The following is a 25,640-nucleotide window of genomic DNA, read 5'->3' on the forward strand; positions in this document are numbered from 1 at the left end:
TGAATCCTTACAGGCATCATAAACGGTGATACAGTACTCCTCTTGTCATAAAGAAATGGTTAGCAAAGCACCACGTTAGCTCCTCCAGCCACATATAAAAATAAGTAAATAAATACAAAATAAGTCAGATATATTTTCCTACATCTTCTTACACAACATGAACACGACAATACAATAACCAGGCATGCACTTAGTTTTTGTCATGGATTTGTCATGAAGCTTGTGAAGTTATACTGGAAAGTTAGACAATAATAGACTGAGATAATACTCGGATATTTTCAACTAAACTTTAGCTCTATAACAAAAGACTGGAGGACACGCATAGAGTTAAAAATAATAGAGAGGGCACCAGAAGTCTCCTCCCATCCACTTGCATTGAGTTGCTCACCCAGCGCATGGGCCTAATTCACCCTTTCTTCCGGGTTGGAAATTTGGTGGGCGAAACCTATTTGGGGCTCCGAACACGCGTTTTGCGTCACAGTGACGCGTTTTGCGTCCCAGAAGCGCGCAGCCCCGTGCGCAAGCTCGTGCGCATGCTCGTGAGTCGAGCCCATTGGTCGAAACCGTTTTCTCGTTCATGTGTTGAAACCCCAGGCCTGCACGCGCCTGCACTACCATGAATGGCCACCATGTCCATTTGGCTTCAATGAAACCACTGGGTTCTGGGGGCTTGAGGACACGCCCCTATTCCTCCCGGCCTTGATTCACGTAAACGTGACTACGTCACAACCTGTTACTATGGTAACCTGGTAACAGCCTGGGCATCATTCCTTTTCGGGTATATGATCCGGTCGGGAGCGGAAGTAAAAAAAAAGAAAAGTGGCCGGATGGGCAGAACCGGAAACACGTCTCACCACAAAATAGGTCCGTGCTAATAAAATCCTTGATTCGGCATAGTTTATAAATACAAATGTGCGTGCACTATCCGGAGACTATTTAGCGTCTGTATTATCCCACGGGGAAATTCTATTCCATTTAAATAGGGATTGGGGAACCAAAACAAAGAGGCACCGCGAAACCGGATGGGCAGAATCCGGAAACAGGATTCTTTTCTCTTTTTTTTCAGTAGACCGGATCATATGGGTCTAACCTGGTAGCTGCCTGGAGGCGAAACTCACAACAACAAGCAAGTGAGCGACCGCTCGTGCCATCGAATGCTGCGATTGAATAAAGTTATTACTTAGCAATATTAATACTATCAAGAACATTCATATCAACGCCATGGTGAAACGTTGCTGTTTGGGGACCTGCAACAGTGATTCCAGGTACCCAGAACGTTTGGAGGGCGCATTTTTTATTCCTTTCCCAAAGCCCAAACCTAAAATGGAAAAGTTCACCTATATTTGCTCCGAGGTAAGTTATTTGTTTATTATTCGATTGAATTAACAATGTTTTAGTAAAAGATTACGTTAATACTATATCCTTTAGTAGCAGGGTGAACGATTGAAACACAATAGAAGCTGGCTTGGTTTGCACGGACAGTCTAGTATCAAGGCTAGCCAAATATATAGAGTTAATTATGTATTATTAGAAGAACAGTGTTAACATCACTAGCCTCGCATTATCCATATGAATAACAAATAAAATATCCACATGGAGCTGTGGCTATAGTACGATAAATAGAGACAACGAGACTAAGCTAAGTGGCTAATGTTAGCATAACATGCAAGTAGGTCAAATTGATGTAGGACTTAACTTCTCCATGCATGTATGTATAAAGTTTGGAACACACGTTTTGAATTAAAAAAATAAAGTTAAATGGGGATATATTTTCTGTGTGTATGTTATTCTAGCACTTCATTGATGTGAAGCCAACAGCCTTACACCCTAACCCAGTTGATACCGGAGGGTCACACCTTACATGCAGACCATCTCCGAAAAAAAGGTAACCTTATAACATTGATGCTGATATAAGCAATATAATCATTATGGGTGTAGCAGCAATTGTACACAATCAAGGAAACATGGTATGCACCAGCTGGTGAACACAAACTATGTTTTCTCTGTTTATGATGCCAAGTGCAATATTACATGATTCCTTGTGGTCCCCCACTTAATTTAATTTAATGTTAATTTTCTTAAGATATATTGTATGTGTTATGGATGTTTTCTTTGACAACACAGTATGATGACTTGACTATGACTGACTAATAGTTTATGACATAATGTTGCTCTATCAGTATTTCTTTCTTTGTTGATGCTGCTGATTGTTTTATGTGGATGCACTAAACAACATTTCGTTGTTTCATACAGTGACAATAAACAGCTTATTAAGCGTACCCTCTAACTATTATTTTCTAATAAATTCTTCTCCAGGTTCAAGACATGTTTGCCAAAGCGGAAGCCTGCCACAGAGAAGGACACACAGCCTGGACAGCAGGACACCGAGCAGGAAACAGCAGAAATGGGTATGTATGTATGTCAGCCTCCCCCCGTCACCGAATAGATTGCATAAGTCATATTGGTTAACGATGTAATAGTGGTTGTGGCACTTACATACAAGTAAATAAGTCTCACATTGGGGGGAAATATTGTCAGTAAACCTTTTAATAAAGCAATTAAAACTGCATAAATGCAGTATATATCAGCATAAATGTTGTAAATTAACCCATTACAACAACCCATTAAAAACAAGAAAGCATCTGTATCATTTTAGATTTTAGCTATATATATATATATATATATATATATATACACACTGTAGCATAGCAACAATACGTTTTTTTCTGAAAAATCAGGATTTATAAAAGAGTTAAAACAGTGATCTAAAAAATAACAGATCTACAAGCTCACAGCGAGTCACTTTGTGCCGTGCTGCGAGCTTGTACATCTGCTATTTTTCAATATTTTTGTGGTTGACTATTTGAAAAGAAAACAGATCTTCTCTTCTGGGGATCTCTGGCAAAGAAATATCAGATGGGGGTGGGGGTAGCTGCCAAATACATATCATTTTGGGGGTACTTGGCCCAATATTTGTTAAGATCAACTGATTTAGAGGAAATTTGTTGAATCGGCCTCGGTTCTTAATGGGTTAACATGACAATGGGCAAAAACAGCTTTTAATACTTTTCTGAACATTTCTGCCACACATAAGCATCACTGCCTAAAGTGCCCAACAGATACAGTATACTAACATACAGTACTAACAGCTCATTTCTTGCCAGTAAAATGGTTAACATGGAATTTTTTGTTATTGATAAATGCTGTGTGTCTGTGCACTCTATGAAAAACACATCTCCTCTTGTGTAAAGCACAAAGTCACAGAATTCTAGGCCACTCAGTAGCAGCTGACCTTGAATCTGGTAGTAGCACGGGTGAGTTTTAGAAATGGTGAAGGTCTCTCCCTCTTTAACGATGTAAAAGTTTTTTATTGTTTTATTGTACTTCTGCCTGGCCAAAGACTCGTTCTGTGATCCATAACTAGTTGCACTAGATTTGAATGGCTTGGGATAATATATATCATGTACAAAAGCCTCTGTTTTTTTTACGTTTGTTCACCATTACAAATGTTGAGGCTGTGGTTCTACCCTTTCTCTGTTCATGCCAATGTGGACATGACGCTTGGTCTTTTGTGGTGTCCTGTACTTTGCAGGCATCTTCCAAACTGAAGCTGGTGGTGTTGTGCTCTGGCACGCAGACATCACTGGCAATGGACAGGGGAAGATTGGTTTCGCCACATAAGGGTGATGTTGCACTTGTGCAAGATGGTACTGGTGGCTGTGCTTTCTCCAAGAATGGTCGCTGGGAAATGATACAAAATATAATTACAACGACACAACATGATGAATTCAAAGTAACCTATGGCTTTGCATTCAAATATTTACATTTTAATTCAAATTTCACTTTTGTTTTCCTTTTTTTCTAGGTTGCTGTGCCCAGGATCAATTCTGTGCCAATGAAGAATCCCTCGACGAGAATGCCCTGGAGCCATACCATGCTGACTACAACAGCCAGGTCCAAAGCCAACCCCACAGCAAGGAAGAGGATACTGAGAAGGCTGAACTGCTCAAACGAATTGATCATTTAGAGCGAACTCTCAGAAGTCAAATTGAAATGACCCCAGAAAGAATTCAGCACAGTACCATTCCAAATTTCTTCCAGTATAACACAGGGTTTACCTAAGAGCAATTTAATAACCTGTGCACAGTATTCAGCGTTCCTAACAGTGAAAAAGATCCCCCACAAATGGCAGCCCTAATTTACAAAAGAGTTGATCAGCAAATGACTCTCATACCCTTGCATCAGCAGCTCCTCCTAGTTTTGATGAAATTACATCAACATTTTGATCATAAGGAGCTCGCTTTCAAGTTTAACATAAGTCATCAAAGTGTAAGCACTTTGGTAAACTCTTGGATTGATTTTATGTTCACTACACTTGGGCGACTTCCTATGTGGTCCCACAGAGATTAATCACACAGAAAATGCCACCAACATACCAGTCTGAATTCCCTAGCACATTTGCAATCCTGAACTGCACAGAGATAAAAAATTCAGCAACCAAGCTCGTTGGCGCTACAGAGCGAAACGTATACAAATTATAAGTCTACCAACACACTCAAATCATTGATTATTGTTGACCCAAGAGGCTCTATTATGTTTTGTTCAACCCTATTTACAGGTTGTATATCAGACAAGGAGATATTCAGGAAGTGTGGAATCATACCGCTCCTAAGAAATCTCATAGAGCAAGGCTACCTTAGGCAGGGTGATGGGCTTATGGCAGATAAGGGTTTCCTAATAGAGCAAGATGTGGAGGACTTGGGGCTAAAATTAAACATCCCTAGCTTTGTCCGATCTAACCGCCAGATGCCGGCATTTGATGTCAGCAAAACAAAGACCATTGCACACCACAGAATACATGTTGAATGGGCTATTTCGAAAATCAAAACATTTAAAATAGTCTCTGGCAGAATCCCCAACGTCCGCTTGCACAACATAAATGAAATCTGGTATGTTGTGAACATGCTCACCAACTTTCAACCAAAGATACTGAAAGGTTAGCACCAGAGTTGAGCAGTAATACTTTTTGGTGGGGGCTGTTGAGATCATGTGTTTCTGTGTTGGAAGTATTGTGTAAAATAAATCACTATGCTATATTGTGTGTGTGTAACTGCATATGTGATGTTTTCTTCTCATCCCAAAAGTGCATTTAAACCATTTACCTGGTAGCTCAGACCACAGCCAGGTACATTTTCTCTCCAAGAGGTAACAATACAGGAGTTTTCTGGACCAGGTAGCTGACTGGTGTGGTGTCCAGCGACGTTATCTCCTCATAGGTTTCCTCAGACACTCCTGACAGTTTACTTGAAGAAGAAAAACGATGAATCAGGTGTACTGCTTTCTGATTGAAGCTAAAATCATAACCATTACCAGGACATATATAGTTGGTGTGTGTGTGTGTGTGTGTGTGTGTGTGTTTTATTACCTGTTGCATGTGTAAGAGGAAAATACAGGCTTCCTTTTGTGCTTCAGTTCACCACAACCTTAGTGACTGGCTGTGCCTCCAACTTCTTCCCTCTTGGCTTGTTCCACTGCTGTGGAACAAACCTCTACCTCTGCATTCTTAGAACGCTGTAGGTCCAGGTATTGAAACAAACCCAAAATGTCGGAGCAGTAACCCTCTGCCCTGAATAATTATAGTGAGTGAAGACTTATTTTAAATATACATGTGATTGTGTTAAGCTGGGTTTGAACTTTAACATTGCATCTTTATTCACTAGGCCTATACAGTGATAAGTTAGAGGGGCATATACTGTACTGTATACTGCAATGGGAGTATTCACTTAGGTAATGACAATAATAGGTTGATTATGACATTGTTAAGGTACAAATGAAAAGTCAACTGATACAATATTACAGTGTTGTGTTGATGTTACTTTGGCATCCTGAATCAATCTGAATGACATACATTTGCATGTTAACATTTTTGATAGAGGTAAAAGTACAAGTCTGAGGAAAAGTTACAATGCTCATTGATTGCTACTGATGTGTTGACCTTGTTACTTTGAAATCCTGAATCACTCCTTAGATTGATGTTGAGGAACGTGTAATTCCCGTTTATATTTTTATTCCATATGTAAAGCTACAAATCATGAGACTAACAAATGTTACTTTTTGCATCCTGAATCAATCTGTTAGATTGCATGTTAATAGAAACACTATGGTAAACATCACAAGACAAGTTAATGCAGTGATACTGATTTTGACATCGTCAACAGTGGTGGAATGTAACAAAGTACATGTACTCAAATACAGTACTTGAGTACATGTACCTCCTGTCTGGTGATACTGTTGTCAATATAGTTGATAACAATAAGATGTGGTTTCTCCCTGTTTCTTTGTGAGTGATATACCTGTGCCTCTATTTTCTTGGTAGAAACATGAATATTGTGTACATATTCCTCCACTGCATATTGCAGGCCTTGTTTAGCGAGATTTAAAAGAGATTTTGGAGCTCTTCCTCAAAAAAAACATGATTTCGTGTGGCACATTCTTTATTTGCAGGTGTAAAATAGGGGCCTCCGCCATTGTTAAGCTGATAAATGACAGGTACCCCACTAATGGTAACTAAAGGGGGGAGGAGGGTATATTTATTACGTGCTGGAATTTGTAGTCCTGATTACCCTGTGGTAAACAAAGCTCATGTCCAGTGATAATGTAGATAAACGGAGTTGATTGATATGATGCGGTAGATCCATAGTTCTCAGTGTTTATTATAGGCTAAAATGCACACTGACGCTGACCTCTTTTACACACCGTAAACAACAAACCCATGATGACTACAAACGCGTTGTATTGTCATGTCAAACTGTAGCCTACTGTCTGCAAGATAAACGAATATTAGCTTGTGGATGAACAGTGTAATGAAGCTCTACAGCTGTATTTCCCTCCGACTATATGTTAAAATAAACTATGCTATAATAACACGATTCTATTTTTCATATGAATTACAATTTAACATAGTTTATTATATTATATAGTCCGATGGAAATACAACAGTACCAGCTCTGTTGGCGTTGGTATATTACCTGTTAATTCAGGCATATATTCCCTAATCAGTAGTTATTTAACATGATGACAATGCAACATCTTTGTAGTCACTGGAAATTGTGTTTTAGTCAATACAGTGTATTCATATTTAAATCGATCTGGGTTGTTTAAGTGGTGTACGACTACTCTGTGTTTAGCAGGGGAAATGGTCATATCAAACGTTTCATTAGATGTATGAGCAAACAGCATGTTAAGAAACATGTCGCCTATATATAAAGCCGTTTATATTTTTGTTAGCTGTTGTGTATTTGTAATGGGGACAGTAAAGGTCCTTGCACACTGGTGCGTCTTTTCGTTGCGTTTTTTTTACAACAATGAAAAAAATTGAAAAAACAATGAAAAAAAATAAAACGCAACGAAAAGACGCACCAGTGTGCAAGGACCTTAACGGTCTTAGTATAGTGGCTTCAAAAAGTGTTGCTGTATGGTAAGGTTTGAGATAAGCTCAACACATGAAACACCATACATGTATTAAAAGACATGTATTAAAATAAATACTACAAGTGTTGACTTTGTAGGTAGGCTATATTATTATATGTTTGTAGTCTTGACTCTGTTGTTAGGTAAAACTTCTGTATGGTAGTTGAGTTGATGTAGAATCCTATAGTTTTTCAAATATGATTAAACCCAGTATTTTTTTTTAAATAGTCAAACACACATATATAGACATTGTGGCCATTTAAAACTAGGCGAACTATAAAATCCCATCTGGTGCATATTGGTTTTGTACTTTCAAGACATTTGATAACTTGTAAAAAGGGACCTTCTGCATGAGTATTTCTACCTGGTTAATTTGATAGCAATACTTGTTTCATGTACATGTTAAGAACTGGACTTTTCCTGCACAGTAACAGAGTACATCTAAATCACAGTATTGATACTTTTACCTAGAGTCTAAATTCCAAGATTTCTCCATCAGGAAATGGTATCATCTTCTTGATCTATATTCCGTTGTTTCTTTGCATTCAATTAAACAGCCCACATATTATCTATCTGTTGTATTTGTGTTATTACTGTGCAGACAATGAACCCATTCTACGAATTCCCAAAAAAATTACAGGACATTACACAGTGTTGATAATGAAGAGCATCAATTGTATATATGTTTAGCTACATTTAACATTACCTCATTTTAGGCTTTTAAGAATTGGACAACCATCTTTGTATTGTAATAACATTTATTCAAAATAAATCTGTCAGGTGGTCTTATTTTTCTTCTTTTTTGGAGGAGAAGGAGATGGAGGGCCAGGAATCAGAGAAATATCTGACTCCAGTTCCTCAATCTCCTGGTTCCGCTTCTCCTGGTCCTCGTGTTTTCCATGTTCCTCCTCTGTCAGGGTCTGGACTCCCGGTTTATCCTCTGCTGGTGGAGTTACAGGAACACAGTCCATGTCCTCCACAAGTGCTAAAGTTGGCGTTACAGAACATAAATTAATTGTGTTAATATGTTTATTGCACAGTATTACGATTAAGATATATGTCATGAATGTTAAATATATCTTACCTTCATTAAAGAAGGCGTCACAGGATGCACAGTTCTTCTGCTGGGGACGTTTGCGCCTTTGCAGATAGCTGATATTCTTGCTCAGGTTAGCATTTTTCTGTCTCATGCTGGCTATTTTTTGGGCCAGCATTTCTTTGTTGTGGCTTAGTGAGTTGAGGTAGATCATGGTCTTGACACTTAAGTTGTGCAAATCCGCCTTCATTTGCTCTTTTGTCACTCCCTCATCCTCACAAGCGTACTGTAAAGAAACAAATAAAAAAATCGAATCACACAGTGTAGACAAACTTTAAACCGTTAACTTAGCATCGTCTTGTCTTACATAAAAAACATCTTGAATAACCGTTTACGGTTAAATGTTTAAACTTACGGTTAAAAGATGAAATTTCTCGCTAATGTTTGCTGATTCCGTTGATTTTCCAGAGGGAATCTTGGTGGGAGAGGCCATTGTGTCGCTGAGTCTTATATTGTGAGTAGGCCTAATGCTGCAGTCGTTGGAATGAATGAACGAGACAATAATATAGCTCCGGGTTTAAAGACAAGTGCTTGTGGGTGTGCCAATGAAAACTACCTGGTGGTCATTGGATGTTCCGTTTGAATGTCATTGGTTGTAGTGTCACATGCCTGGATCAGACCAGAGCCGTATAAGAGAGAGTTACGTTCCGTTTTCACTCGCCGCAGTGCAGATGGGCTGTAGTTCCAAACATTGGAACTTCCTCATTGAGTTTCACAGAGCATTTCCTCATTCCATTCTTGATTCCCATAGGTAAGTGTCGTTGGAACAAACCACTTGTTAAATATCGGACCACTCCACTTAATGGCCCCTCTTGTCACAATCGTTCGGACGCACAGAAAGTTGCTACAACATGCCACTTTGATGTCAAAGTGTATATGATGAATTGGCACACACATTTATTCATCATTTTTGGAACAAAAGCTTCAGAAACAGTGCTTCTCTTTCAAATCTGTGAACAAGGCATACTGTAAACGCTAATACATTTGAATACAGAACATTTAATAGTTATGCACAAATACATTATTTGATGCATAAAGTATGCACAGCTGCCTGTTCACATTACCCATTTATTTTACCCATAGACAACAACGCAAAATAAAAGAAAACCTTGTGAAATAAAGAAGACACCTGTACTAGTCCATACCCATGGGGGGATATGCGCACATGATCTGGCAACCTGAGAGACAGGTGGTACCATAGTTCACACCCGTAACCATGGCGACATTCCTGTCATCAAATACTCTGGTTTTTGTGTACAATTAACAATCAACCACTTGACAGTGCAAGACTGAACTTGTACCTAAAATCATTGACACGCCCATGAGCATCTTTATAAGAAAAAACGCCTCATCCCTCATTATTTCGCCAAGACCAACACACCAGCAGATCCACACACACAATACACAGCATATCCAAAAAAAGAATAACGATGAACTCCCCATCAAAAATTCCCGAAGGACTCACAGCTGAAGGAAGAATGATTCGAGAGAAACTGCAATTGTTGAATGTAAGATCTATCATTTGACAATATATATTAATTGCACATAAGCAGATTCTGTAAAAACTATAAGTACTATGTTCAATGTATGCATGTGGTAATACACATTTCAACGTAAGATTCAGGACCTGGACAAAGAAGAATGTTACTCCTAAGACTTCATTCTACTGAAATGTCGAGTTAATTTTATTATTCTTTTGCTTTTATTGCAAGTACCGATGTGGGGACAAGAATGTTCCAAAAGAAAAGATGGCACCACACATTGAGGCTTTGGGCACGCAGGTGATGATGAACCTGGAGCTCCTTGAGGAAGACAGAGATGGACTCAAAAGAGAGCTATCCCAACTGTGCATCAAAAACGGAGAACTGCTCGTCAACAAAAAAGACCTTGAACAAGCAGAACCAAACAGCGCATGTCCAACCTGTGCAATAATGTTCACAAATGGTGAGGAAATATTATTCTCAACATGTTTAATGTTCTTTGATTAAATGTCATGACTGTGCAAACAAAAACTTTGTAATAAATAATCGACCTTACTCCTATATACTCGTTCTACCAACAGAACCAAAAGCAGCCAGCATGGATGGAATAAATGAACAAGGAAAATAAATAAAAAATCTAAATGAAAATACGTTATGTCTGTATGTATTTATTACACACCCATATTTTCAACCCAAATGTATTTATGAAGAGATGTGTTCATGTAAACTACGTTTATAGTATGATTACCAGCTGGTAAAGGTTATGTAGCATTAGGGTGGAAGCATTGTTATCGTATCAATACAAATTTTAAAACATTGCTATGATGAATTTAACTATTTCAAGAACAAAAATGCAAAAATTAAAAATAAATATAATATATGATTTGTAATACACTACAGGGAAACAAAAGTTGGTACTGAAGATATAAACAAATCAGTTTTAAAATCTTAGCCTACTTATATGGGTAGAATTTCTTAATAATCACATGAACAAAGAGCAAGCTGAATCCAACACCAATTGGAATCCTAACACTACTGTTTCTTATTTAACATTTAATTGACACTTGTGGTCAAACGAACTTATTAAGCCAATCAAATTAACCCACGTAATGCATTAAAAGCATTTGATTTCAAAACAACTTCACGAAAGGGACAAATAATGAAACACCTCTGAGAGATGTACAATTTACATAAACATAGTCTCACAACAAGTGATCTTTCTCCGGATCCCAATCAACTTCAACCACCACATTGTGTAACTCATTGTCACTTCAAAGAACAAGCGCTCTCCTCATTAGAAAAAAACTGGCGCCACCCGTTTGAGGTCAAATCGACCTGCATATAAGGCCAGTTCAGTAGCTACACCCCACATACACCCCAACATACAGAAGAAAATATGGCGAACAACGTGAACAACAACGTGCAACATGGAGTCCGATTCTCCCGAATTAAGGGACAATTTCAAGAAATAATCGTAAGTTAAACATTGAAGTTATATGTTGCCAGATACAGCCCTATATGTTTGGGACAATTAAATAAGTCTAACCTTACATAAAACCCTCTTCTAAAATTAGCATTAATTGTATTCCCTCCAGCTCTAAAACAACATATAGGCCTACAGTTATATATGTATCACATTATAGCCGATACAATCTATGTAACAACATGCATTTTCGTGAAAAAGCCTGAAAGATTCGATAACAGTCTAGACTTAAACCCTACCAATGTGTGTGTTCAACAAATATCTCTAACAGATCTTAATTAACCGCATGGCGACGAAGCATGGTTAAAAAGCTAATTCAGCTCCAACTTTATGTTCATTCTAAATGCCTAGCAAAAGACATAATTATTTCATGCCAAAGCCTAATTAGAGTAATCACCACATACCACCAATGTATGATTATATAATTAAATGTATATGAACATTATGTGTAATTTATTTTCTTCCACTTTTACTGTTTTCAGCGTGTCATCCGAGACCCGGAGAGCAGCATCACCGACATGACGAAAGCTGTCACCGAGGCCCAGAGGGCGACAGAGGCCGAAGTGGACGCACTCGAGGCCGAGTTCCACGGCCAAAGTCTACTCTTGACCCAGCTCAACCTGCAGGATTGGCATCGGGAGAGTGAGAGGAGGCGTCTGGAAAGAGACATGCAAATCTTGGAACTGCAGAACCAGATTTTGCGTCTGCGTCTGCAGAACGACTAGACCGGTGAGACAAAGCTCAAATCAACATTTTAATAATTGTAATCATGTCAAACACATTCGACAAATATCCAATTACATGCTAACACTAATACTAGGCCCACTCCAAATATTACGTTACGTTACAGAGGATCCAGGACCTCTAGACGGTCCTCAGAGTTACTACAGGGGGTCCGCATATATTTTTTAACCACTTGAATCCTAACGTTCCTTTTCTGAGGAGGATTTGGAGCAAAAATAGCATGAACTGGTAAAATAGCTATTTTTGACAAAGTGTTATTGCTGTAGAGGGAAAAGGAGCAGAAAATATTTATCTGAACACAGTTTTATACAATATAGACGAGGGTCCATGCTTCATCTCCCTCTCAGCTAGGGGGTCCTTGACTTGAAAACGTTTAAGACCCCTGCAATAGAATGAAAATAAAACTATAAATGAAAGAACATGTGATTTCACTATACAATGAATACACCTAACAATGTTTATGTTTCATTGTCTTTCAGAAGCTGAAGAAGCTGGGCCAGGCCACTTGGCCAACATTTAATTTTTCTTATAATTTGTTTTAGTGTTTAACACTCATTTGTTTTTTGAAACTGTCAACTTTTCAATCATTAATAAAAGTTGTTGAAATATTAATGGCTTCTCATTATCAACAGACACACACATGGGACAATACAGCTATTGAACAGCACTATAGATTACAAAGTAACTAAGTACATGAACATAATTACTGTACTTAAATAAAATGTTTAGGTAATGTTTACTTTACTGGATATTTTACTGTTTTAAAAAGATTCAATTCTACTCCTTTAAATCTCAGGGGCAAACATTGTACTTTCACTCCACTACAGTAAGTAAAGATACTTTGTAAAACAAATACAATTCACTTCTCTTTAACTCAATGAGATCTGATAAGTTTAGGAATTTAACTTACATTAATGAATTCACAGTCTCAAAAGGTTTCAATTCACTTCTCATTAACTTAATGACCTTTGATATTAAAGTTAGGAATTTTAACTTACATTAATGAGTTTTCAAAAATTGCTTTAATTCATTGTGTTGACTTTTGTCATGTTGACTGAACTTTGGTCTTATATGGGACGTTATCGCTATGAAATAAAATACAAACAGTAATAATCCTCACTTTTATTATATTCATGGGAAAAGAGTACCTTATGTTGTATGCCACTGTAAAATGGCAATACATTGTTATCTTACTTTGACTTTGAGATGAACTGTTCTTTATAACATTACATGGTTGAAACTCCATTGGCTCTGGTCATACAATATAATCATGGACTTAAATAGTAATATATTATTAAGAAAGAAAGAAAGGTTCTCCAGCGGAAAAATACTAAGGCAAAAGTCACCTCAAGCACACAACGGAAGTAGAAGGACCGCAGAAATTATCGCTTATGGGACAGCGACGGGAGACCAATAGTTTGTTCCTGTTAAGGATGTAAGTTATTCAACCCATAAAGTTTGCTTAAAACAAGTTGTTTTTCCCAAGCCAAGAGGTGAGTTTCAGTGGTTAGATGTCTGTATGTTTATGTGAATTCAGTTTTAAGCCAGTAATAATAAATGTATTCAACCCCAATTGAAATGTTTGCTAGTAGCATGGCAGGCTTATCTGAATACAAGGCCTTGAACAAACGCTAAGTGCTTGTTTGCCCTGAAATAATGAATTCATGCTAATTATGCAAGAATTATCTTTAATGAAGGGTTTTATGACGATAATTACTTTCATTGATAACTTGTTGTAGATTAGAAATAGCGTGGAGAACTCTGTTTACAATTTGTGTGTGTGTGTGTGGGGGGAGGGGTGTGCGCCTATGTAAGTGATTCAACATAAAGTTTGCTTGAAACAAGTTGTTTTTCCAAGCCAAGAGTTGAGTTTCAGTGGTTAGATGTCTGTATGTTTATGTGAATTCAGTTTTAAGCCAGTAATAATAAATGTATTCAACCCCAATTGAAATGTTTGCTAGGAGCATGGCAGGCTTATCTGAATACAAGGCCTTGAACAAACGCTAAGTGCTTGTTTGCCCTGAAATAATGAATTCATGCTAATTATGCAAGAATTATCTTTAATGATGGGTTTTATGACGATAATTACTTTCATTGATAACTTGTTGTAGATTAGAAATAGCGTGGAGAACTCTGTTTACAATTTGTGTGTGTGTGTGTGTGTGTGTGTGTGTGTGTGTGTGTGTGTTTTAATAGGTTTTGATACACAATGCTTCACAGAGCATTGTAAACTTGTAGATCTATCATCTTAGGTCCATTTTACAGAGAGGGTTTAAGTGTTTAATGTGTATTTATTTGTCTCAGCTGTACAGTATAAGTCCAATGATGAATATCACATCTTGCTGCTGGTGAATGAAATCACTTCACTCCTACAACATGCATGTGAAGTAATGTCTCATTGAAGTTGTTGTAAACCCATTAAGACCTGAGGCCGATTCTCAAAATGTCTTCTAAATCCAAAGCTCTCAAAATTGTGTGTGACAATGACCACCAAAATGTATTGGGGCACATAAACCCCCATCTGAAAAGTGAAATGTCTAATCTTAACCTGAATATTTTCCCTATTGTAAGTTGAACTCTAGAATTATAATTGTAACCAGAAAACAAACTATTTCACTTGTGAGGACCTTGAAAATTGCCCTCACAATGTCTATTCTGTCAATTCTACTATACTTGTGGGGACATTTAACCCTGACAAGTATAGTCACACACACAGTATCAAACCTGATACTAATATCTGTTTCGTCCCTGCAGAAGGCTTGTTGTACATTTAAAATAGCACCTCTGTTATTTGATTCTAAACTATTTCCTTCAATACTAATGATAGGAAGGACTCATGCATATTCTCCTCCCATTTCTCCCATCTTCAGTCCTCTGCTTTCTTGTCCTTCTCGTGTAGTCACTCCATGCAAGACTCCACAGAAAATGGAAAAATGTATCTAGAGAAGTCATCCAGAGGAGGTATGAACCATAATTCTCTCTGTAATCAAACGGTAGCATTGGAGCAGTGAGTTGAAGTTCCCCTTTGTGCTGTTTTCTCTGAGATTTCCGAGATGATTTGGAGATTAAAAAGAGCAGTGTGCAGCCTCCTCCTCCACTCTAATGTTCCATGCTACCACTTCTTCCTCCTGTCTGCTAGGCTAGGCTCAGAAGTAAGGCCCGTGACCAGGGCAAAGTCAGTGGGGAGACGGGCCCAGTGTGGACATCAGTACCGCCATGTGCAACAAGGACAGCAGGTGAGAGTCCTCATAAAAGCACAGCCGATTACTCACAAATACACTATTTTATCATCACTGCAACAAGACTGGTAGACGATTCAAGTTTAGGTGGTAAACTTTAAACTCCTCTCTTCCAGGATAGAGGGGCCAACTGTACGAACATCTACGGTGTGAAGAAAGGCAACCATCCAGCATGGAAGATAGAGTACCGCATCGTCCCCAAATCTTTACCAGAACACCCAGACTGCAAAACCATACGCATCATCTACAACACGGTTCAGGTACAACACAGATCAATGTGTGATTCCCCAATGTTGTGACCGATCCGAATCCAAATGTGTTGAGCTTTAGACTTTTTTTGGGGATGAAACAGTGTTAGGATACTTACCCTAAAGAACTTTACATACAGCCTAAATGATAATAACAAAGATTTCTTAAAGACGTGACAGCTATTCATTAATGTAGTTGTTCCAGGTTTTGAGAAAATGTGATGGATCCTGTACATTTTACTGTTTTTTTTGTGCTGTCTTCTAATCGATTTAAGTTAGGTTGGTGTAGTTTTTTTTCCTTTTGTGAGTTTTTAGTATTGTTAAGTGCGTTATTGAATGTTGGTTTGTTCACAAAACCAGAAAAATTAGGTTGTCTGAGCAGAGATGATCTTGGTTTAAGTGTACTGTGGCCGGAACCAAAATTAATTGCAAAATTAAAAAAAAAGGTTTAGACTTTGATGATACATTACGGTAATTGATGTGAACCCTATCTCTCCCTGACCTGAACAACCAAACCCAGGCAAGCCCTAGACAACCAGAGGCTTTCCTCGACACTACTACCTCGCCAACAGAAGAAAGGCACGAGGTATCCACCCTTTAAACGCATCAAGTAGGACTGTACAAGTCAGCATCCAAAATTATATTTTGTGATTATAGTTTTGTCTGCAATGAAGTTTACCAAGTGTAGAGGGTTTAAATGGTCAATATAACATGTTTTCTCTGTTTCAGCTCCTGTCTTATAGGTGGGATGTTGCTGTTCTGAACGTCTGAATGACCCATCCCTGGCTTTCTACCCTGTTAAAGGAAATCTACTCATCACTCCCACAGACCATCATGTTACAGTAATGTATCATTGAGTATGTGTTGTTAAAATGTTACACATTTAGTCAAGAAAAGACTGGGACACTATAGATTCACACAGAGATAGACGTGAACGCCCAGGAACGCCACACTCGATTTTAGCTTAGGGGAAAACGGAACGATCTGCCTAATACAGTTACATCATACACGATCATTTGGATCACTTTCAGAGCTATATTATGCATAGATTACAGTTCTCAGTCACCACGACTGATTTCAGTCATTTGGATTCTATAGAAGTGGGGCTTGTCTTCCGTGGAAGCATGTCATGCAAAATAGGCTATCTACAAGCTCACAACACGTCGTACGATCTCTCCTTGTTGTCTCTCTACAGTCCCAGAACTGTGTGCTGGTCCAGAAGGGTGAGGAGGCCAAGCAGCTGAAGCAGGACCTGCATAGGGCCCAGAGCCTGTTCACCTCGGCAGAGAGAGAGCTGCGCTATGAGCGGGAGAAGAACCTGGACCTGAAGAGACACAACGCTCTGCTGGACCATGAAAAACTCAAGGTTACAAATGATTCACAGCAGACCCTTATGAAATGGTTGAAGGTGTTTATTGTCACATACAGTTCCCATGAAATACAGCTGGTGGCAGAATTATAGACAGAGGCCGCACAAAATTAGAGAACCAGATAGAATGGTGGAATAGTAGTGTCATTAATGAATCAACAAGCTCTGAGAGATAATTGGCCTGGATAAATGTTTTCAGTATTACCGTAGGTTCAACCAGCCCAAGATAAAGCATTTAAGCAATATACTCAAAAATGGATGGTACTAATATATTAGATTTTTATTTATTTATGTTGAAATAATTTTGAACTGTGCTATACATATAATGGCTTTCGTTCCACAAAATAACGAACCTCCACTGTGAAAACATTTACGCCTAGTGTACTCTGACATGAAAGTATCATGGTGATGTGGTTCCCCCAGCTATGTGCAGAGCTGAAACAGGCCCAGACCAAACTGGTCCAGACGGAGCAGAACGTCCACGGCAAGACGACCGACATCGAGCGTCAGCAGCACAAGATTAGAGAGCTGGAGCTGGCACGCAACTCCTCCAGCCGCAATGCCACCACCAGCCTGCAGGAGGAGCTGCAGGCCGAGAGGGCGCGTCTCATCGCAGCTGACAAAAAGGTTAAGATTTTGGCTTAGTGGCCCTGGAGTCCCGTAAGCCTGCTTTTTGTCAAGCAAATCACCAGACAGAAACGGCTTTTTGTCAAAAGTGTTCTGTCAAGCAGTTTCCTTTTTATTTTTCATTCAACAGGTGTTCCTAATACAACATGCTCCATACACACACTGAGCAGCTTTAGTGTAATCGTTAAGTGAGCTTGTTGGAGGCTGGGGAGGCTACAGGCTGGGGAGGCTTACAATATCATTGTTGGGTTAGTTTACGTCCATGTGGTGGGTTCATTTACAGATTTAAGAATCCAACACTCCCTCAAGTTGTTTATTAAACCAGTCGTTCTCAAACATTTTAATGTCAAGGACCCCAATATTGATATGCGTTTGTCAAGATTTGTCAATGTTCTTTGAAAATAGCAGATCTACAAGCTCACAACACGTTCATTAACGTGCATTAAACACTCTCACTAGACACAGACTTGTGTGACTCCCTTTTAATCACACAGTACAATTTACAATTGACAATTTAGGCATTTAGCAGACGCTCTTAATCCAGAGCAACTTACAGTAAGCAAGGAAAACACAAGGTAATACATTAAATGCATAGAAATAGTCATCTAGGATCATAGGTAAACCACGAACCAGTAAGATCCTCTGTTAATTTATCCATTTGTTACATTAACACTGAATATTTGACTGCGTATCTGTCCATCCACCCACCCTCCCCCCTCCCTCTATCTCTCCTCCCAGGAAGCTCCTACAACAGCGTGAGGAGGAGCTGCAGCAGCAGGTGCGCTCCCTGAGGCTGAAGGAGGCCAACCTGATCAGAACAAACTCTGAGCTCAGCCACCGGGCCCAGCAGCTTGACACCCGACTGGCCGTACTGGATGCTGAGCACAGCAAGGCCAGAGAGGAGGTGAGGGTTGGTTCACTTGATATCTCCTATCTTGCCCGAGGTGTGCCAAAGGCTCTTTCACGAGACATTAGGCAAACGGAGTGGTATCAGCTATCTGCATGTTGAGAGCAGAATAGCAGACTAGAGATGTCTATTAAAAGCTGATGCCCCATGCAAGATAAAGAAAGCTGGTTGATAAAAAACTAAATATATTTGTTAAGTCATCGTTATTATTTTATTTTAATTTTCACATACAATACACACATGCTGCATACTCTGTCCAATTTTTTTTTTTTTTTTGTGCATTTTTTAACACAAATCTTCTCTTCTGGGGGTCCCTGGCACAATGTTTTCAGATGGGGGTCCGCAGCCAAATACGTATCAATTTGGGGGTCCTTGGCATGAACATGTTTGAGAACCACTGCTCTATGCCACCAGCTACTGTAAATGCGTTGTTTGTCGTCAACACTTGTTTCCACATAATGTTCAGAATTAAATGATTGCCCCTGCTTATATTTGCCTTCACACTGGATTGAGGTCTGTATTGTGTCCACAGCAGAGGGACTGCCAGAAGACGTGTCACAGGCTGCAGGCGGAGGTGGCTTCCAGTCAGCAAGAGTGTGACAGACTGCAGGGAGAGATGCAACAGGTGCTCCTGGAACTGAACACACACATCAGGTAAAACAGCGTGTGTTTTTTCCTCCCCGATCGTAGTAACTTGGCAACGCCCCCTTCCGTGACGCACGCGAAACTGCCTCTCACATGAGCGGACCGCTTTAAATAACTCCCAAACCCCTACATTACCACATGCTTCCGTGGCGTGCAATGTAAAGCATTAGACTTACAATCCCTGCGCACCGGGATTGAATCCCTCTCCCGCTGTTGTTGTTCTATCTAACCTAAAATCGATTGCAAATTATTCTATTAGGTATACGCATAGTTTTCGGTTATTATTTTAAGTGGTTAAACTAGCAATATGTTCAGATTAAGCATAAAATCATAATATATAATAATATATATCATGTAAAAGCAATGGTTAAGCCTCGATCTGTGATTTCTTCACCTGGTGAATGTAGAACAACAGGAACAATTACTAAAACATCATCAATTTACATATTGTGTTAATTTGTTTGGAAACGGCTCTAGTGTGGGGGGCTCCTTTCACACTATGACAAACATTTTCAGTCGTGAGATTTTTTTTTGCTTTAATCCATGTATTATGGACGATAGAAACATTGTCAACCAAGAAATATCCATCTAAAGGACAGCTGGAACACAATTGTACACTCGCCCTCGGAAAAGTAATCTTATTAAGATATATGTGACTAAAAAGACTAAACATTGCCAATCTATGAGCTCACAGCACGTCGGAACACGGCGCGTTGTAACTGTGCTAGATTGGCAATGTTTGGTTTATGTTCCCCACAGAATACGTAAACTGGGTTTCATGTGGTTTATCAAATTATCTTAATATCTTATTGAATGAGTCAAGTTTCAGCACAAGCACCACTGACATCAGAGATCTGTTTCCCTCTTTCCAGCTCCATCTAAATACCAAAACACAGTCGCCCCGGGGCAAACACGCCGGGTTACACCAGATATTCCTAAACGTAACCTAAGTAAAACTATGCCTAAACATAACTTTATTCCTAAACGTAATCTCAGAAAATGGTGCCAAAACATAACCTTATTCCTAAACTGAACCTCAGTAAAACTATGCCTAAACATAACCTTATTCCTAAACGTAATCTCAGAAAATGGTGCCAAAACATAACCTTATTCCTAAACTGAACCTCAGTAAAACTATGCCTAACCCTGAACTTATTTCAAACCTTATCCTCTGTTAAACAAATACAAGAATACAAGAACCACTGGTCAGTGAGAAAAATAGGGGAGAGCGTGTTTGGGGCGAGTCATCTGGTTACTCTCGTCTCACTCCTTGGTACAAAACATGTTTAAATATGTACAGTGTTTAATCACCTGGAAGAGACACTATTACTTGCTACTTATTTGCTCCTAATTTATTTTATGATAAGCAATTAGCCTCTTCTGTTTTTAATGTTTCATTACCAACATGGTTAATGCAACATGTGTTCTTGTTTTCTCTTGTGTTTCAGTGATAGCTGTTCCTGACCATCTGGAGGACGCACACTCATCACAGCATAGAAGAATGAAGAGATTGTATTTTCTGCACCAAGAGGGGAACAGTTTTTGAAAGGAAGAATGTATTGGATCAGGTCCAAAACTTAATTAATGGACCAAATGTTTTATCGGCAAAGGATAATGTTCAATAGAATGTTTAGATCTTGTTACCAAGTGGGATGGTATATCGACATTTTAGTCAGTGAAAAACCACCACTGCCACCATTTGTTACCAAGTGGGATTATATATTGGCATTTTAGTCAGTGAAAAACCCTTTAAATGTCATGAATGGACCACGAGGCAGGCTTGCAGGTAAAAATAACAGTATTAATTCCAGGCCAGGACACAATAGGTGAAACCACAAAAGAAAAGAAACTTAAATTCAACACAACTAACAGAGGTACGGTGTCAACCTCACTCCATGGCAGCCCCAATTCTACTGAGCAGCTCTCTTTTATATAGTCTATACAGACCCCAACCATGGCTACAATCAACCAACCCAATGCATTCGAAATCCACCCAAGCTGCTCCCCATGTAGCATTAATCAACTCCTCAGGCTTCAAGGCAACCTCCCCTTTACAGCATCTGATAAACAGATAAACACAAGTATATTATATTCCATGTCACAGCAGAATGTGCACCTTGTGTGGGACTGAGAATCTACAAGTTATACAATACAGCATAACATACAATGAATGTGTTACATTAGTAAATTAGTCAAGCTACTCTGTCACAGATCTTAATTAAGTTTTAATCAAATACTTGTAAAATCAATTGTATGAGGTCACGGGTTTTGGTTTGTAGGTAGCCCAGGGTTTCAGTTGCGAATGAGACGCTGGTTAACCGCTCAAAAAGGTCTTTCTATTTACAAAATGTGTCAACATTAAAACACTCTGTATCCAGCATGTAAGAGGGCAACCAAGTTGTTTTCAGCCACGGACAAGCAGTAACTTAGTACGACCCAAGATTTTGAACAAATACACCTGTGTTCTCGAATATCTGAATGCTCTAATCTGAGGCACCAAAACTTTGCTGTAACCATATTGTTTTATGTGCACAGTTTTGCGCAATGCACCTAGATATATTGAAGTTAATGTTGATCTAAGTCTTACTGGTAAGTTGTGTAAGCTAGTTCAATTACTGTATTATTTGTATAAAATGACTGCCTTTTGTGAACTATCAGTTAGGCGTTGTACACCTATTAATCCACTAGATGGCAGTCGTGAGCAATTAAGTGTTAAAGTGTTGTGTTAAAGTGTTGCCATGTCCGCTTATTATAAGCGACTTTGGGCTTATTTTTCTGTAAAGTTGTATTGGTGGTTGCGGTTTTATTTTGGCTTTCTAAACAGTAGTTGCTTATTTGTGCCAAATATTATTTAAACCAGTAATTCTCAAATATATATTGTAGATCTGCTATTTTCTTGTAATTCTTTTGGGCTTGTTTTCATAGACCTGGTTGCTTATTTCTCTCACAAAACCTTGCAACAGCGCCAACATGAAACTAGCATTGTAGCATCTAACCAAAACAACGCAATAAAAGACACTAGTCCACAAACTAGACAAAAGCAATGGTTGTCTACAAAACGTGAGTTCGAACCCTACGGCACGGTGCTATATTATTTGTGTGTGTTTAGGGAATAGCTGGGTTCATTTTGTCACGGACCGATTAACCGCGGTCCCAGCCTCGCTCATCTGCGAAAAGAAGATGGAAAATGGACCGAGGGGTTCGGTATTTTGGTGTAAGTAATTAAGTACATATACTCAAGTACTTCAACGAACGTGGTTCTTTTTTTGGAAAAAGTCCCGAGGAAAACGTTTTGATCCTTATACTGCCAACGGGCACAAATGATACTACAGGCAACAAACATGTTTTGATATTAAGACACTTCAGTTAAAAAAAAAATTTAAACTATGCATCAATTGCTTTTAACAAACGTATGAAATGAATTTTACTCTGCACCAACTCTTAAAAACAAGATATAACTTGTTATGGTGTTAATGCATGTGTTCAAGCAGAAGAGTGATACACAATCACTTCAACTTGTAATGCAGTGTAAAATTACTTGCAAGACTACACGCAAAATGTACATGACTAAAATAGGTTATATTTAAATAACATGACCACAAGTTGTCCACAGCATATTGCTTTATAAAGGTATGCATAACTTTCAAACTGTCCATCCTAGCTTGATCCCCCTTACTACAAACTTTAACCATAACACCTCTCTACTGTTCGAAGAGATTCATCATTATTCCTCATGTCAAAAAAGATGTTTATAATATGGCATAATGATACCCTGGACCTTAATATACTGTAAACATGAATGCACATTTCTAATAACCTTATGGATACATTAAAATAAATGTCTTTACACTTTTACCCATTTAAGGAGAAAATGTAATGGAATGTTGTAACTATTGAGCAACAAATACTGGTGGAAGTACATTACTATATACCAAAGAGATTTAATTGAAAAACATTTTACAACCTGTTTTTACTCCTAAATCCTGCTGTGACAAACTTTGTTATGGAGATACAGCGCATGAGCTATGAACTGTTTTATGATCAATTGTGGATTTATACTAAGCCCTGTACAACTTTGAAAACATTTATTTACATAATGTGGAATACACAGTATCAAACGAACCAATTCTTGTATAAATACATTCACACAACAAAGTATTTCAGAAAAATAAATCTCACCATAATATTAATACCCCCTTTCTTTCAATAATAGAAACATATTGTTAAAAGCAAAATACCCGAAAACAATTATATATCTTCTAACAGAATACATTTTAAAGTGAATACTTTAGCCCAAAGTCACTTAGGAACCAATACTGTAATTTGTGTGCCCCCCCACACACACACACACACACACACACACACACACACACAGTCCTATTTGATGACTGGGTTATTCACTTATAATGATATCCTCATAAAGCCAATACATCTAGCCTGTAACAGGTGAAACCTCACATCTTTAAATTGTACCATTGTTTACTATACTTTAGAAAAACTAAAGTAAGCAATGCAAGTCATTTGGCATTTTAATCATATCCACACTAAAACCTTAAATATTAATCCTCTACAGCTCATGTCCACATGAACAATAAAACCATTACATAACCTCCACTGCAAAGAATCTCGCCACACTACTTTTGTATTGTATTGTATTTACTTTGGGCTACTCCTAACTGAATCCAGAACTGATTCCTGGGACCCCAAAACCCGCAACACGCGACTGATGTCGGAGCAACCACACTCTGCAATTGCCCAGAATTGCGACCCGTCTAGTTAGTGTGGTTGCCCTAACAGGGCAACCAGACTATAGTTCTAGGGATACTTTATTTCAGGGTCCATCTAGATAAACAATACTTTAGACCGCCTCTCCTCCCACAGTTTTTATCCCCCAATGTTGTGCCATATCTCAAAATGACCGTCTTGACCTGGAATCGTGCGCTTGTATTTTGCTAAGAGATTGGTTAAATAGTTTAATTGATATTGATTTATTAGTGCATTAAATTTCCCCATCCGCTTTAATGAAAAAGTGAAAAAACTCAAATTCAAGTATTTTTTTCTCTGAAATCGTAGGAGCTAGAGTTACCAGATTTGGAGGGGAGGTTCATAATTTAGTCCAAAATTATTGAAAAAATAATTACACCAATCGGCCACATGGTGGCGCTATAACCGCCCCCTTTACGTTTTGGCCTATAACTCTTGAACCGTAGGTCGTAAAATCAAAATTTCTTTTCACCTGGATTACTTGGGTCACGACGCATCTCCCCATATAGGCCGCCCATTTGCGTCTGGATAGATTTTTTTATATTGATTTATTAGTGCATTAAATTTCCCCATCCACTTTAATGGGAATTGCAAAAACTCCCATTCAAGTATTTTTTTCTCGGTAACCATAAGGGCTACAGTTACATGACTTGGAGGGGAGGTTAATAGATTATTGCAAAATTATTTTAAAAAAAAATCACACCAGTCGGCCACATGGTGGCGCTATAACAGCCCACTTTACCTTTTGGCCTATAACTCTTGAACCGTAGGTCGTAAAATCAAAATTTCTTTTTCCCTAGATTCCTTGGGTCATGACGCAACTCCCCATATAGGCCACGCCCATTTGCGTCTGGATAGATTTTTTGATATTGATTTATTAGTTCATTAAATTTCCCCATCCACTTTAATGGGAATTGCATAAACTCCCATTCAAGTATTTTTTTCTCGGAAACCATAAGGGCTACAGTTACATGACTTGGAGGGGAGGTTAATAGTTTATTGCAAAATTATTTAAGAAAAAATCACACCAGTCGGCCACATGGTGGCGCTATAACAGCCCACTTTACCTTTTGGCTTATAACTCTTGAACCGTAGGTCGTAAAATCAAAATTTATTTTTCCCTAGATTCCTTGGGTCATGACGCAACTCCCCATGTACGCCACAACAATTTCCGTCTGGATAAATGTTCCGCCATTTTGAATTTTCTTCAAAACACACTTTTAGCTCCTCCTCCCACATATTTTGTCCAAATTTCACAAAGATCGGTACACATGATCTCTGGACCCATGCGATAAACGTCTCAAAGCTGAATTTTGATAGTCCTTACGGTTCGTCCTTAAATGGCTTCCAAAGTTAGCGGGAGGGGCCCGTTTTACAAAAAAGGCCAAAAATCACAAACGAAACCTCCAGTCAATCCCAAATTTGAATCACATGTCAAGGGTGGTTTACTCAACGGATCCCCAAAAGCATTTCCACTTTGATCCATAGGGGTGCGCCACAAATGCGCAAAACGTAACCGTTTAATGCAAAAACATTATTTCGGGGTGGATCGATCCTCTCAAAATGA

General features: G+C 38.6%; 2 protein-coding genes and 1 long non-coding RNA gene across 10 annotated transcripts in view; all 3 read left to right on the plus strand.

Annotated features, from left to right (window-relative positions):
- The window catches only part of LOC308077378 (uncharacterized protein), an 833,561-nt gene that overhangs the window by 74,033 nt on the left and 733,888 nt on the right, over positions 1 to 25,640 (plus strand). The gene's annotated exons all lie outside the window — the stretch shown is intronic.
- LOC308076775 lies at positions 1,084 to 5,096 on the plus strand. Its single transcript, XR_013932328.1, has 4 exons — positions 1,084 to 1,265; positions 1,794 to 1,885; positions 2,317 to 2,408; positions 3,866 to 5,096. It is a non-coding gene; the product is annotated as an uncharacterized lncRNA (long non-coding RNA).
- Positions 13,668 to 18,629, plus strand: LOC308077044 (E3 ubiquitin-protein ligase DTX4-like). 8 transcript variants are annotated; one of them, XM_080417575.1, is made up of 9 exons: positions 13,668 to 13,767; positions 15,174 to 15,235; positions 15,414 to 15,510; positions 15,635 to 15,773; positions 16,282 to 16,347; positions 16,491 to 16,618; positions 16,957 to 17,127; positions 17,554 to 17,757; positions 18,496 to 18,629. In XM_080417575.1, exons 3-6 carry the CDS (start codon positions 15,491 to 15,493, stop codon positions 16,530 to 16,532), a joined length of 267 nt encoding a protein of 88 aa, XP_080273701.1. In that variant the 5' UTR covers positions 13,668 to 13,767; positions 15,174 to 15,235; positions 15,414 to 15,490; the 3' UTR covers positions 16,533 to 16,618; positions 16,957 to 17,127; positions 17,554 to 17,757; positions 18,496 to 18,629. The 8 variants fall into 8 exon arrangements, 7 of the variants coding, with proteins under 7 accessions (XP_080273701.1, XP_080273697.1, XP_080273699.1 ...); XM_080417571.1 differs by having other exon boundaries at positions 15,419 to 15,510; positions 15,630 to 15,773; XM_080417573.1 differs by having other exon boundaries at positions 15,419 to 15,510; positions 15,630 to 15,773; positions 16,491 to 16,603.

This window comes from Gymnoscopelus braueri, assembly GCF_963280865.1.
Source record: "Gymnoscopelus braueri genome assembly, chromosome: 21".
NCBI lineage: Eukaryota > Metazoa > Chordata > Actinopteri > Myctophiformes > Myctophidae > Gymnoscopelus > Gymnoscopelus braueri.